Genomic DNA, 15,631 nt, shown 5'->3' on the forward strand with positions numbered 1-15,631 from the left:
GTGTGTTGATTGACTGGTCTATAAGCAACCAGGAAGTTGACCCCATTGCGATCCTCCCACAAAGACGACTCACATGGTTCTTTGTCAACTACTAACCCCGGAATGACGTCAAAGGTTCAGGTGACCAATCAGGGTCAGTGCTGGGCTTGGGACCGCTCCCTGCACAAGGCCGAGGATTTCCTGCGTTTTTACCCCAAATTGCATCGATTTTTCGCCACTTCTGGACCTGCAAGGATGGAGAAAAGAGGCCGGAGCCTCTACAGAACTGTTTGGAGCCCTGTGCATCCACTAGCCGCGTGATCGGCTGTTTATTTCGCCGTAATTCGGAAGGTGAACCGAGCCGGTGCCAGCCAGCCATCTGATCAGCCGTGTGTGTGCACGCAGTGCGCCGGGGACTGACGCTTGACGGTGTTGGCTGTTATTTTGACCCGAATCTGACGTTTTTCGACCCAAAATGGGGAACGCGAACGCCTGCTGTGTGGCGCCACAGGGACAGAGGGGCAAAAAGAAGGACAGGTCGGATGTCTACGCGCCAGAACCGGAAGTACCGAAGGAGGAAAGCAGCGCTAACCTCCAGCATATCAGCGACAGGGAAGTCGCCGAAGGTACAGTATACCCCCCCCCCACTTCATCACATGCATGCTTGTTGTTGTAGAGTTACAAAACCTCGTAAACACTTTTCTATATCATAAATCTACAGTTATAATCTTTTCCTGTAAGCCTCCTTTATGTTAGATCAAGTTGATCGTAGGGATCTTGCGAAAGACCTTCGTATCGCTGTTTGTGAAACTGAGTGACAAACAAAGCATCGGCCATGTTCACCAAAGCTAAAGCTATCAGCTGATGACACTTTATCGATCGTGCTAGCCCTATCCCTTTCCCTATAGTGTTATGTCAAATGTGAACAGTCCTAGATCCAAAACCTACCATTTTTGTGTTGATACAGCCTTAAAGATACCTCATAGTTTTCCTGTAAATTCACATGACATAACACATGATGCTTGCCCCCCACCCCACACACATGCAGGGCATACATGTGCCAGACTTCCATTTTTGACAGCTGGGCCGAACCCTCTGCCCTACATACTAGTAGTATACATGCACATATACTACAGGCCTGTAATGGTGTACAGTGTTGTGTAGTTTCCAAAAGGAAAATCTGTATCATTTCCTTAAAATCCACCAGCATCCCCAGATTTTGAACTCTCTCCTGCACTTCCTGTTTGCTGAAGTTCACACAGTGTTTACTTTGAAATTACGGGTACAAATACTGGATCAGTCGTCCTTTGACAGAGTGTGCATAGTCTTTTTTTTTTGCGGGGTGAATAAATTGTAGAAATCGACCTAAAAAGGGTATTAATTGGCCAGAGAAGGTAGCCGGCCAGAGAAGCTCCATTTCCCCGCCGAGAATGAGGGGATTACTTTTATGTCTTTTCATCGTACCGAGATCTCACAGACTTCTCGGCAGGCAAATGGAGCTTCTCTGGCCGGCTACCTTCTCTGGCCAATAAATACCCTTTTTAGGCCGATTTCTATGATTTATTCACCCTGTAAAAGAAGGCTGGTGGAGACTATTTCTTTGGCAAATCATACTAGTATTTTAAACAGCTGATATCTTCAAGGTATTTGATGGAAAGAGAAGTGCCAAGGCTCAAGATGGGAAAGACTGAACGGAGAATTAAACTATTAATTTGATGTCATAGAAGGTATGCCACACTGGCATTCTTATGGATTGACATCATTTTTAGCCATTAACTGTTAATGACAAAAGATCTGTGTCTTCACCATTGTTGTTGAGCTGACCATTATCTTATTAATACTTAGTCATTAACCTAATTAGAGTGACATCCAGGCTATGCTAATTGCTAAATGATAAATTGAATAAAATTTGTGACAGAGGCAATATGTTGTCCTTAGGAACAGTTACCCTTACTATATGTTTGTCTACAACCTGTACAATAAATGTAATTGTGACTGCAACAAGAAACAAAACCAATCCCCCTGGCAGCTTCCTGTTTAACTGCAGCTCAGAAGGTTAGATATACATCCTGCTCAGCTGCAAGTGTAAGTGGAAATGAGCTGGAAACTATATGATGCTGCTTCATGTCCAAGTGCAGATCAGAAGGTTGGAAGCATAGAGGTACTAGTATACAACAATGTATATTCTCTGCAACTGAAAGTGGAAATAAGTTGGAAACTACTAGTACTAGTACTGCATGTGTGCAAATTTACTTGTCCAATGTCCAGTAATTGTAAGTCGTGTCATTATGGTAGAAGCAGCAAGGACCAAAGCAACCCTAGCTTGACGCCATATGGATCAATTTCAGTGGATTTACTAGAGTCGTAGAGAGCAGCCCTGGGTTCAATCTCGCATCTCGGACACTAAAGTGCATTTCATCATTTCGTATGATGACGTAAAGCCAGCTGAGTGACCCCGTGTATGGAGGAGCTTCAGACGTCAAACCTGTCTACGTTACGTAAATGTAACTAAATATACTTATGGAGAACAGTTAGGGTCAACCTCATGTACTACAGGCTGAAAAACGTAAGACTTGAGAATCTGCATGTCCCTCTAGTATCTATCAGAAAAGCAATTTGCTAGCTATACTCAGCCGAAGAAGAATCCCTGCATGAATAGCAAAGTTCTTTGATCACAACCATTTATTTTTCACGAGCCGACGTTTCGATGACCGTCTGTCATATTTTCATCAGGGCAATTCTGACTGGTTTACTGTGCACTGACGCTAGATGTTACTTGGTGCATAGTGCACTAAAGGTGTTACATAGTTCACAGTGCACTGTTACTTGGTTCACTGTATACTGTATTGCTCCGATCCTTTCCCCCAATACATGTACACGTACAGTGCCATATTTAACATCCCCGGCATCATTATGCCAACATGTCAGACTTGAAGTCGGCAGGAATCCCAACAATGCAGGATAATCTGTCTGATGACATCCACTTAAATATACTCCCCTCTCTCTGACACATTCTATTATGTGCTCAACGTACATGCCAAGATATTACACCATGTGCTATCAGGGCTAGAAATGGCCACCTATAAAACTATAACCTTCAATCTGCAAAAGATTGTTTAGGATTTCATTTTATGACAGACAAATTGCAATTTTGCACGTTAAAAAACATGCAGGCTTGGTATCAAAAAAACAGAAATTAACCAAGTATCAGCATTATTATACTTCATCCTAGATCAGATGTAAGCTTGAAATTAGATTTGCAGTTCACACATTTTTCCTTGTTGAAGTCTGTACATATCAAATGATAATGTACATCTTTTACTAAATTTTGTGTACTGTAACTTAAGATTATAAAGAGGAGGAAACCTTTGTCAACTACAGTGTTGTACATTTTGTACGTACATTTGTAGTAGGATACCAGCCTCTGCATTTGACAAAGGTTTGCGAATCGCAGGTAGAATTTTTGACAACATCCAAAACTGCAGGCAACCAAGGGAAGAATATTTCGATCCCAGACCGTATTTCAGTCGCATGCCCTGCATTATGTGCATGGCGTGTTATGGTAATATTAGACCTCTGCTGGTGGAGGTCATCTAACTACTAAAACTTCATATTTGGCCATACATGATAACAACACTAAACATAGCAATCATATAGCACAAGCTACCTGAACTTTGGCACAGTGGGTGAACTCTTATCATCATAAATTTCTTTCTTTCAAATTGTCATACTTAGAAGATTATGGGTTATTTTCTTAATGCTTCCTTCCATATGCATGATGCAATGCATAATATCTCTACAATCAACCTAGCTCAAGCACATAAAGTTCTTCATCTTGTGTTAGGCCGTAACGTTGATGGAGTGCTTTCTAGAATTCAAGTTATTTGAATTCATCCTCATTGATGCAATAAATAATGGCAACAATACATTAAACATGTCAACCAACTTACCAGTACTTATTAGTTGATTGTCATGTTTAATGTTTCCATTATTCATTTATAAATTTAAATAACTTGCATTCTAGAAAGCCAGTTTGTTCCTGTTGGAAGATACCAAAGTGAAACTTGTGATCATAAATTTCTTCCTGCATACATGTATATTTTACATGATGATACATAAAGATGACAGATTCTTTCATCAATCTATGTCATAATAATACGTGGCCTGTTCCAAAATTACTGCTGACAGATTGAAACTTATCGGTATCTTTGGAGTGCAATAAAATGTCCACTAAACATGCCAATCAACAAGCACTGAACAATATCACAAGAGTGCTGTCTTCCTGTCTTCTCTTCATAAATTTCTTCCTCTTAAAACAAATGTTGCTACTCATCAAATGTTACTGTTACACTTACATCTATAATATCATCATTTGGATTGAAGATATGTAGACAGGTTTTTGGCACTAAAAATCATCTTCAACGCAATGAGTAACGTCAAATACTTATCAAGTTAAAGCTTAGGATCATTACTGAGTTATCAATATCACAATACGAGGCTGTCTTACTGTTGACAGTTCCTCATAACTAATGTGAAATATTTCCGTCACATCTAATAACATCACAGTGAATACTGTCTGGCTGTCACCATCTATCATGAAAGCCAGTCGTTATGTAAGCAACGGAAATTATTGACTGAGTCTGAGTGGTTTCGTGGAAGCAGAGCAATCATACATGTAGCTGTAATACCTGGTACATTTAAAGGGAGGGTGGAAAATGGGTATTAGAGCTGAACAGTGTTACTTACAGTATACTGTTAGTCACGTTTTGTGGTACATCAAAATAATGAATAGTTCTATTTTTGCTCAGCTGATATATCAGGAGAGCAATTTTGAATTTGTAGTTACTGTTTTTTTATGCATTGATGATCAAGCATTTTACATGTACATTTTTAGGCCAGTTACCCAAAGCAATGTCAATGCTATAAAAATAGTAAGCGTCCCAAAATGCTTGAAAATGCCTAAAAACAAAACAAGCCTAATATCTCTGTAAATAATTTCATCAGGTTGGTAAATGAATGAATAGCAAAGTTCTTTGATCACAACCATTTATTTTTCACAAGCTGAGGTTTCGATGACCGTCTGTCATCTTTATCAGGGCAATTCTGACTGGTTTGCTGTGCACTGACGCTAGATGTTACTTGGTGCATATTGCACTAAAAGTGTTACATAGCATGTAACATCTAGCGTCAGTGCACTGGTTTGCTGTGCACTGACGCTAGATGTTACTTGGTGCATATTGCACTAAAAGTGTTACATAGCATGTAACATCTAGCGTCAGTGCACTGTAAACCGGTCAGAATTGCCCTGATGAAGATGACAGACGGTCATCGAAACGTCGGCTCGTGAAAAATAAATGGTTGTGATCAAATAACTTTGCTATTCAAGTCTAATATCTGACTCTCATTTAAGAGTAATGGTCTACGTGTACATGTACATGTATGTGTGAACATGTGTGACTGACAAGTGTTTGTGTCTCAAATTCTGGGCCACAAGCTTACCCTGGTCACAGCTTCGTATCCTACCCTGTTATGTACCAGACATTTCCTAACAGGTGTATCTGAGACTGGGGCGCTATGTATAAATGTAGATTCTTGGAACCTCCCAGACTGGCCCAGACTATTACTAGTAATTTGTTTCCTGTAGAAGACAAACAACACACGCATAACTCAGCTGCAGGGTCCTTTAAACATGAAAGGAAACTAGAAATTTATATTAGAACCTGCAACAAAAACCCCAGGACCAGACATTACTAGAATAATCAGAGAGAGATTATACTTTTGCAAAGGAAATTTGCTTTATTCGATAGCATGAAAGTCTACTGATTATTCAGGAATAATGTTAGATATAATATCACATGCGGACTTCCATTCCAATATTGTGCCTGTGAAATATGGAAAATGAACTAAATTCAAAAGGACAGGTGTTGAATAATCTTTCCTCTTTCATTGAAGGCAGAGGCACATTCTGGAGGAGAGGGCAGTTTGCTACATTTTCATCAATTCTTCTCATCAATATTATCATTAGGAAGCTAAATTCACAGTCAAGCCTCAAGAATTTGAGTCAGTGTGAACAACAGTCTATGATGGGTAGACTAGTTGAACTTGACATGTGCTAAAGTGGAATGTCAACATGAAAACATAGCCTGGGGGCCAGTTTATGCCTCGGTGCATTCAGCTTAGCAAGGAGGTTCAAGTTTGATTAGTTGTGTCCTGTTAAATTTTACCTTAAAATGTCTGAGAGCAAAGAGTCTTCTTCACTTCTCTATCTCTTTATTCTTGCAATAAAGCCCCACCTATTTGCAGAGTTATTACATTAGAGAGGAGATTGAGAAACTAGCCTGAATGGGGGACAGTAAAATTGGATAAACTCGTCCACAAATGAAATTTCCGATACTCCATCTGCCTGCATTGTCGGGAAATGGAATTATTCAGACAGGAATAGAGCTTGAGTAATCAAATTTATCCTGGCAGTATTCAACTTGACTGTCACATAGTTTCAAGCATAATGTCCTTTTCTTTGTAGAAATTTTTTTAGTTTCATAGTTTCAGCTGAAAAATTCTTTTTCCGCACTGAAAAGATTATCTTCCAACCTTGTAGGTATGGTATAGTAATGTTGGTAGACAAACAATACATGCAAAAGATATGTATATAGTATAAATTACATTAAACATTGAATTGAAGAGGGGAAATTCTCTGACTGAGCCATGTGGCAATGTAGACTTGGGAAATCCAATCTGAATCAAATCTGCACTGAATAGTAAAAAGTGTTAGTCTACTGACTAATAAAAACAATAATATATGGTAAATTAACCAATGTCTATTTTAATTGTAAATGGTGAGGCCAATAATGCTATTGGCGTGTTTTTGGCATACATGTGTATTTGGCAAGTAATACATTTTTTATTTCAAAACAATAGAGCTAAATGATGTACAAGCTGGGGTTTTTGGAATGAATGTACTGTACATACATGTAGTAGAAACACACCCTCCTTGCCATTGATGATAGCCAACCTAATGACAATTGATCGCACCGGCTGTCAAGCATGCTGTTCCAAGATGTTCGAGGAGAAGTCTTGGGTGGATGTCTTACATTTATAAGATGTTGCTGCTTTCATCTCATTGTAGTACTGTCCTTCCCTAATAAATGTTACGTTAGGCCACACTTTGCACTGCCTTGGTGCCATAACTTCTACAAGATGAAAGAATATATTAATTGTCAAAATTGTTAGTATAGGCTTTTGTGTCTCTCATAAGATGATGGTCTCAGCCTAGCTTGTCGTAGCCCAAAAATTGTTTTCAAAAATGTTAAAATTCCTTAAAATTTGTGATCAAAAACCTTAGCTACATTTGTGATTTTTCCTCTTTTTTTTTTTCACTCATTTTCATCAAATTTGAGTCTCCAAGGAAGATTTATCTGATCCAGACTGATCATTCTACCTCCTGGTGTGCACCATCCAGGGGGCCCACATCAGACTATTAAACAACTGTCCACACCCCAGGGGGGCCACTTCCAGCAGGCTGTAGTGTGATTTCCATCATTAGCGGCACAGACATGTCTATTTGCCAGACAATCAGTGGAGAGTATGGGGGTGTTATCAGCCACATCTGTTCAAATTGGCACAGTGGTGATGTGTGCTGGCCTTATGGCTGCTGGAAGTGGGAGGGTTGAAGTGTTGTACATCTCTCACTGTTTTTGCCATGAAAATACACTTATACCAAGGACATTATACAAGATGTATAATGTCCTTGCTTATACTATAGTTGTCATTCTGCCAGTCCTTTGTTGCACAATTGAAACTAAAGGATTTTACCTAGACCAACCAGGCTAAAGAACCATTGAAACATTGGCAGGTAAATCATCTTGGCTGTACCTGTATCTGCATAGTATGTATAACTGCCCTTTGTCGTAACACACCAGCTTCTGTATATGTATAGCCATTATATAAACCACCCTTTGGTGTAACACACCAGCTTCTGTATCTGTATAGCCAGTCTAACCACCCTTTGTCGTAACACACCAGCTTCGCAGGTATGTGGCGTGGCCGCTGCTGGCTAAATGACACCGAACGACCTGTTACACCCAATCTTTTTATTCTTTGCACATTACATTGCAGCAATTTGCAGGAATCGTTAAACTTAAAGCTTTCTAGTGATGATGCCCCAACTGTGTTTGGTGGCAATGGCTGTGCAACAATGAACAGAGCACTGTAGCAATGAATTTTGTCTCATTGGTTTTACCTACATGCATTTGTATAGACTACTATAGTTTAAATACAAGCAAGTTATAGCTCATTGATACTAGCAAGCATCTACATGTATGTTTCTTGCATTCCAGATATTACATGTATGTACATGTTGTTAGATGTTGGCCTGTGCTTTCAGCATGTACATATTACCAAACTAGTAAGATTTTCTAACTTGAAGTTTGTAATGGTAATAGCACAAAAGGTCTATTTTGACTTTAGAGAAGGAAATTACAATTTTATCTCTTGGGAGCCCCTAACACCAAACCAAGGTTATAAAATACCTGACCTGAACCATCTATCTACAATAACTCACCACTTCACTGCCAATTTTAGGGGCAATTGAACACGATGTTGGCACATTCAGCGCTATCCATCACTAAAGTCTGTCAATAAATATTTGCTCTCTACAGACCTGCATCCAATTTCCAAGTACTGTCTTCTCAAAATGTTATTAGGTTGTAAGACAGATGTAAGCTTAATTTGTCCAATATATGTACAATTGTACATTTATGTGGATTAGTGTTATTAGTGATGAGGAATGTTTCAAGAACAATGATTTGAATGATTTTGTATTATATTATACCCCCAGGGAAGGAAATATCCTTTCATGTAAGGGTACTGTTTTGTACTCTCCAAGCAGAGGTTTGGGTTTTAGGTTATTTTTCGCGTGTTTTTATCAGGGTTTCTTTTTTGCACTGGAATTTTTTTGGGGTTGGGTGAAAATAAATTACAGTGCAAAAAAGAACCCTGATGAAAAAGCCTAAAAACATGCGAAATTAACCCAAAACCCAAACCTCTGCTTGGAGGGTACTGTTTTCGGTCATATTATTGTGTTCACAGCTGTATGTGTTTCTGATGAATTTCTCTGATTTTCAGTAAATGATTAGAGTTATTGTGGTCCAGATGATGCGGATTACTTTCTCACATTGTGTTTTCAGGTATTGAAATAGAATACTGTAATTGTACGCCCCTGTATAGCACAAGGTGTGATTGTCTGGACTGAAGAATGTATCATACCCCAACAGATAAATTTGTGTTGACTGGACAAAGGAAAACAAACAAATGTTTTTGTTTATTCCAGATCATGAGGAGGACCCGTCCAACCACCCCCGAGCCAGTACGATCTTCCTCATGAAGTCAACAGCACCAAACGGAAAAGTACTAGGTATGGAGTCTAAGTTCTTCATGGTTCCTTTAAGTATGATTGTATTGATGTCTTTTCAGTTTGATTTGAGATGTCAAAAATATAACAAAGCCAAAAAATGAAGGGTCTTTTGTGGATTCATAGGGAGTTATGAAAAATGTTGTAATTTAAATACAGTAGAGGCCTGAACAGTAGGTACTACCTTTTATATAGTACCATCATGTACAGGCATTACATTTTTGCCACAATGATTGACTGATTGTTTTAGTGTCGACTACTTCCATTAAATTGATAACTGCCATTGCTAGTACTAGTAGTAGTGCTTTCAAGAACTTAAACTAGTACCCTAATGTTGCATGATAACTGCCATTATTCAGGTGTAATATAAAGTACATAAATGTAGAATTAATGTAGATTATCCAACATTTACAGCACCTGAGTTATGATACATGTATAATTTGAGTTTTTCCTCCTGACCATTTTTAATCCCCAAACTATTTTGTTTTTCAGAACTAACCTCCCACCCTAGACAAGGTTTGTGTTGGCTTTTAATTTAAAAAAAAATTCAATTCAAATCTAGAATTTATCTCATCATTTTAGTTGCATCCAAGATGTTTCTATCATTGACATTGACTCTTCCCTAAGGTTATATGTCTCCACCTATCTTTATTTAACCTTGAGCACTAAGGCTTTAATATATACTGCGACTTAAAACATAGTTTCTTGGCTGTAGGGTATTCTACATACTGGTAGATGTTTGATACTCTCATATCAACCCTACATGTAAAAGAAGTATAATAATTGATGAATGAGATTCTATTTCTTTCCAGATGGTTTGTTGGTGCACCATTCTTCAAAGAAAAGAAACAATCATCATATTAATCATGTAAGTACAATATGGTACTATTTAAAGCTAGTGTCTACAGAGATTTTATATCTGACTGCCCTGTACCCTTCTGCCAATTTGTACATCTATGAGTAGGCCTTTAAAACCATAACCTTGGAACCACATCAGCAGAAGGTACTGCACCTGTGTGAAAACCCCATTTTTCACGGTTTACGTTGGACTTTTGGTCAATGTTGCATCAGAATTTTACCTGTTGCAGACAAGATTTTTTTCTGACGCAGCATTTGGAAACCACAGACTGAGTGTTAACCTTATATGCGTGAATATGACCTTATATAAGACGTTCTGTCAAAGTTCTATGCACAATGCATAACAGGTTCATGCAGGTGCAGTACGTTCTGCTGACATGCTAACCTTGGACAAAGACAGATGAACAGGAAAATTGCAGTGACAGTGATATGAGACCTGAATTATCCTTGTAAAATGTCAGCATATTTCATGTATGCACTTTAAGGCTTATTTCCTTCAAGAAGTCAACTTTGATACAGACACAAATTTGCTATAGTCTAAAGGAGGATCTTGAGTAGCCTATATTATATTCAGGATGGTTCTTTTTGCCTTTCTTTATTGATGAGTAGAAAAGAAAAGGTGTTATAAAGTCACTATCCATAATAAGTATCTACATGTATATATGTTTTATCTCAGAGGTCCCTCAATTAACAGTTTTTTACTAATTTTTTTTTACTTCTTTTTCTAGCAACATGTTTCACCCAACAACCTGACAAAGAAGTTCAGCTCTTGTTCTACTATCTACATAGACGACAGCACTGTCAGCCAACCCAACCTCAAAAACACGCTCAAATGGTGAGGACAGTTTGACTAAAAACATACATTTGTACCTTCTTCTGCTATTGGGTCAGTAAGTCTACACTTTAGAGTCAAGAAGAGATACTGTTCCAGGCCTATTATATAACCAGTCCTGTAAACTTGTTACATGGTGGCAGTTCAGTGCTATGAATATTGAAATATTCAGGGTGGCCATGTTCTTGCCACCTGTAATGCAATACCTAATGCAGCATCTTGTTTTCAAATGTTCCTTTCTTGCAGAAGTACATATTATGTATGGTTTGTGCTAAGCCTTGTGTTTTCTATTTTCAGTGTTGCTCTTGCCATTTACTACCACATAAAGAATAGGTGAGTCAAGTTGTTTTAAATTTGGATTTGTAACTGCTATCAGCCTGCAAGTATTGGAAGTAATGAAATTGATTTGTCTTCCCTTTTTTTAACAAAAGAAACGAAGAAAAAACTGTTCAAATCTATGCACTAGCACATGTAGAAAGAGGTGTCTATTTCTAAGTGTAACAAGCTATTTCTCATTTCTCCACAGAGACAAAGATGAGATTTGCAAAACTCTGGACATATTTGATGAAAAGCTTCATCCTCTAACAGTGAGTATATTGAAAGGTTACCAAAGCTTGTTGAAACCATAGCATATACTATAAAGGCAGACTATACAGTCATGTAATCCTACCTGATACATTAATGATACTACTACATGTGCATATAGTATTATCATATAGACACAGTTTATGTACTCGGATGTCTATGTGGATACTATTCTTCTACAAAGATTTGTTTATTGTTGTTTGTATTTTCTAGTTGTAAAGAAAGCCAGTGCATGGAGCTAGCTTCTGACCTGAGCACTTAGGCAGGTAGGAAAGATATCAATGACCATACATAAGTTTCTGTACTTTGCCATGTAACTTAAATTTTGTATCGCTGTATCTGCCTTTCAGAAGGACCCAGTACCAGACAACTATGACGGGATTGAGCCTGAACACAGACACATCTACAGATTTATCAGAACTCTGTTCAGCGCTGCACAGCTGACTGCAGAGTGTGCTATCATTACTCTGGTAATTAAAACATTACATTACATATTCATGCATGGCCATTACTGTCATTGAATATTAATTGTTTCTCAGAAGACCAGTCTGACTATCAAAATGTTCTAAATTGCTTTTTTTATTAGTTTTACATGTACTGTTTGTAGTTGTTGGCTTAAAGGAACACAAAGTAAAATTTTTAGCAAGATCAAGGATCCCTTACCATGGTGTTAGATTTAGCAAAGAAAATAAGTGGTGCAGGTACTTTTGAAACTTACTAGCACATCAAAGTTCCTTCACACACCAGCATATAGGGCGGTGCCCAGCTCCATTTCTATAGTAGCCCTGTAAAGAAAGCAGTACTGTATATGCCATAATTTTCAAAGTCTTTGGTATGACTCAGCCAGGGATCAAACTCACTACCTACTGAATGGATGGCAAACACTGTATCCCCAAGTGTACACAGAAAGAGTATTCCCAGCTCTGAATAACAATCATGTTTGTCGTTCCCCAGGTTTACCTGGAAAGATTGCTGACGTACGCTGAGATCGACATTGCGCCGTGTAACTGGAAGAGAATCGTGCTGGGCGCCATCCTGCTGGCCTCCAAGGTCTGGGATGACCAGGCGGTGTGGAACGTGGACTACTGCCAGATCCTACGAGATATCACCGTCGAGGACATGTAAGTGTCACAAACTTACAAATGCTCATTGACAGTCTTTCACTCTGGCAGTCACTCACACTCACATTTTCATCTCTGCACACGTCTTTGCCGATAGCAAAAGAATCCAACCTTCTTTTCAATATGCAGATTGCATGCAAATTCTATCACAATGAAGGGAACTAGTATCAATCAGTCATTTGCTTCAGTCCAGTGGTAAGCTTTGCTAGGGCTTTTCTGGACCTTTGACCTAACTTCCTGTTGGTGTCGCCAAATGAGTGTAGATATGAGTGTCCCTCCAGACATTGGTTTCCTCGACTTCGGGGAGAGATCAGTGGGAGGGAAACAAGACAGAACAAAAAACTAGACCAATTGCCAGCACGCACAGCAAGATATGTGAAAAGCCCATTGCCTTACCTCGTCCAGCTTTTAAACAGCACTCTGTAATGTAATCCTGTAATGTACATGCCTTTATATATTTGATTTTAATCTAGTACTTTTAATGAGGTTGGTATTTTAACTTTTAGTGTTGTATTGTAAAATGTAATGATTATATTGTCACAATATGTTTTTATACAATGTTTTTATACAATGTACGGGACATGTAATTCAGCCTTCGGGCTGTGAGGTGTTTCAAATAAAACCCGCATTATTATTATTATTATTATAACTACTGAAACACAAACAAGCACAGAAACACCAAATGTACCAAACTCAAAACCTCTGTACCTCAGTGAAACAAACCTTCCAAGCAATAGGGGAATTGGAGGAAACTTGCAGTCGCTTATGCAGTATCCAACAGATGATGATAGCACAGTGGTAGATATGTGTAAATGTACAGATTGTATTCCATACTCTGTGTCCCCATGTGACTGAGGTTTGTGCTTGATCTTTAATCTTGATTTGTACTCCCTCTCTACCCAGGAATGCTCTGGAGAGACAGTGGGAAAATCTAATCATATGATGGCTTGAGGTTTGTGCTTTTGCTGATTTTTAAAAATATTTTCTTCCCTCCAGGAATGCCCTGGAGCGACAGTTCCTGGAGCTGTTGCAGTTCAACATTAACGTCCCGTCCAGCGTGTACGCCAAGTACTACTTCGACCTGCGCTCCCTCGCTGATGCTAATGACCTCATCTTTCCTGTGGAACAGCTCAGCAAGGAGAGAGCACAGAGATTAGAGGTGGGGACAACATGACTGTGCCCCTTTTCTTTTAAAAAAACAAAATTCTTAGCAGGAACACAACTAGCCTGACTAATTCAAACCTCTAGCTGCCCTTGCACTTGTTGCAGATTAAACATGGGATAAATTGCATCTGGTTACTTAAAACAACAGTTTTCAATAATTATTGTGTTGGATCTATGTTTAGATGTGAAACTTAGATTAAAAACATTACTTACAGATCTGAAGAAACATTGTGTCACATTCATGAGATTCGTGACATGAAATCTGTATAAGATATCTCCCAATTTCATGAAGAGAGTGTATTTTCAAACATCAACAACCAATAAGAAAGGTGAACTGAACAGTAGATAGGTTTATTGGCGTTCAAACTCTCCTTTAGCTTTACCTGACTTAAATCACAAGTTCAGCATCCATGTGTCATGTGTGTTTTGTTGCTTTTTGTTAAAGTTTGTTGCTGTTTTCCAGGCTACCTCCAGAGCATGTGAAGAGAAGATGAAGGAAGGAAACAAACCCGAGCTGAAGCGAACCGTCAGCGCGGAAAACATGTCACCCCGGCTCAGCAGGGTAGTGCTGTCATAGCTCCGTCTCAAACTTCTGTAGCAGCACGTCAGCAGAACGTACTGCACCTGTGCCTAACCTGTAATGCATAGCACTTCAGCAGAATGTCTCATATAAGTTTGTATTCGCACATATAATAAGGTTGACACTCCATCTGTAGTTTCCTAATGCCGTGTCGGAAAAGATATTGTCTGCAACAGACAAAATTGTGATGCAACATTGACCAAACATCCAACAAAATTTAGGGTTTCGTGCAGGCATAGTACATTCTGCCGGCGTGCTAAACTTGTGTATTTAAGGATTTTAGTCATAAGTAAGTCACATTTTTCTCCATGGTAATGGAAGAGAAATTGTGACGATTTTAACTTTTCATAAACTGTGGACAGTACATGTAAGTAATAAGTATTGTCCTGCAAGTGTAAGTTCTAGGGTTAAGAAGTTCTTTTCTGTGTCTTGGACGGAAATAAGCTGCAATGCAGAATCTAGAAGGAGTCGTAAGGCTATTTTTTTGTTCTCAAGAACCACATGAAACATTACCTTCCCATGTAACAATGCCATATGTAAGAATTCACAAAAGTATATTGAAGACTGTCAAGGACCTGGTTATGTATGATGTACAATAGGTTTTTACAACAGCAAAGTGACAGCATTCTTAGGACACACAAGAAAACTGTTACTTAAGCAACTGGATAGAATTTTAATTTGAAAACTGTCAGCGGATGTTTCAAGTAGCATCCACTACTTTCAGTGACTGTAGTCTGTAGTGGATGCTATTTGAAATGTCTGACAGTTTTCAACATTTGTCCAGTTGCTTGAGTAATAGTTTTCCAGTGTTTCTTATTACCTGGATGTCTCGCATTTTTAGAACAGTCCTACAACATTTAGTTGTCTTGTGACAGAAAGGGTTGTCAAAAACTTGTCGCTGATTTGTTCAGTCTTAGCCTCACTGAGGACCCTGTGACAATAAAGTCAAATTGTACCATGCCTTGAGGGGGAAAGTATAGAAGAACAATATTTAATGAAAAGTTAAGACATGTTTCACAGCAAAGAGAAACCAAAGATCACATTTTACTGTGGTGTTGATAGGAAAGCTACGTGTAGGTGCAGTTTTGAGGAAAAAGTTATTT

The 15,631-nt window shown here is 38.6% G+C and overlaps 1 protein-coding gene across 2 annotated transcripts; it reads left to right on the forward strand.

Annotated features, from left to right (window-relative positions):
- Positions 1–118: 118 nt before the first annotated feature.
- On the forward strand, positions 119–15,030 carry LOC109461916 (cyclin-Y-like protein 1). Of its 2 annotated transcripts, none has more exons than XM_019758394.1 (11): positions 119–605; positions 9,308–9,391; positions 9,881–9,904; positions 10,201–10,256; positions 10,975–11,081; positions 11,376–11,411; positions 11,605–11,665; positions 12,014–12,133; positions 12,618–12,784; positions 13,781–13,943; positions 14,412–15,030. In XM_019758394.1, the coding sequence occupies exons 1-11, from the start codon at positions 455–457 to the stop codon at positions 14,523–14,525; spliced, it is 1,083 nt and encodes a 360-aa protein (XP_019613953.1). In that variant the 5' UTR covers positions 119–454; the 3' UTR covers positions 14,526–15,030. The 2 variants fall into 2 exon arrangements, with proteins under 2 accessions (XP_019613953.1, XP_019613954.1); XM_019758395.1 differs by having other exon boundaries at positions 12,017–12,133.
- The last annotated feature ends 601 nt before the right edge of the window (positions 15,031–15,631 follow it).

This window comes from Branchiostoma belcheri, unplaced genomic scaffold (assembly GCF_001625305.1).
Source record: "Branchiostoma belcheri isolate BF01 breed outbred unplaced genomic scaffold, Haploidv18h27 scaffold97, whole genome shotgun sequence".
Lineage (NCBI taxonomy): Eukaryota > Metazoa > Chordata > Leptocardii > Amphioxiformes > Branchiostomatidae > Branchiostoma > Branchiostoma belcheri.

What these genes read in the sequence shown, in the direction of transcription:
- LOC109461916 (XM_019758394.1), top strand. Translation starts at nt 455, where the DNA reads ATGGGGAACGCGAACGCCTGCTGTGTGGCGCCACAGGGACAGAGGGGC. An exon ending in ACCAAACGGAAAAGTACTAG is followed by an intron (nt 9,392 to 9,880) that starts GTATGGAGTCTA and finishes TTTGTTTTTCAG; the next exon opens with AACTAACCTCCCACCCTAGA. An exon ending in AAAAGCTTCATCCTCTAACA is followed by an intron (nt 11,666 to 12,013) that starts GTGAGTATATTG and finishes TCTGCCTTTCAG; the next exon opens with AAGGACCCAGTACCAGACAA.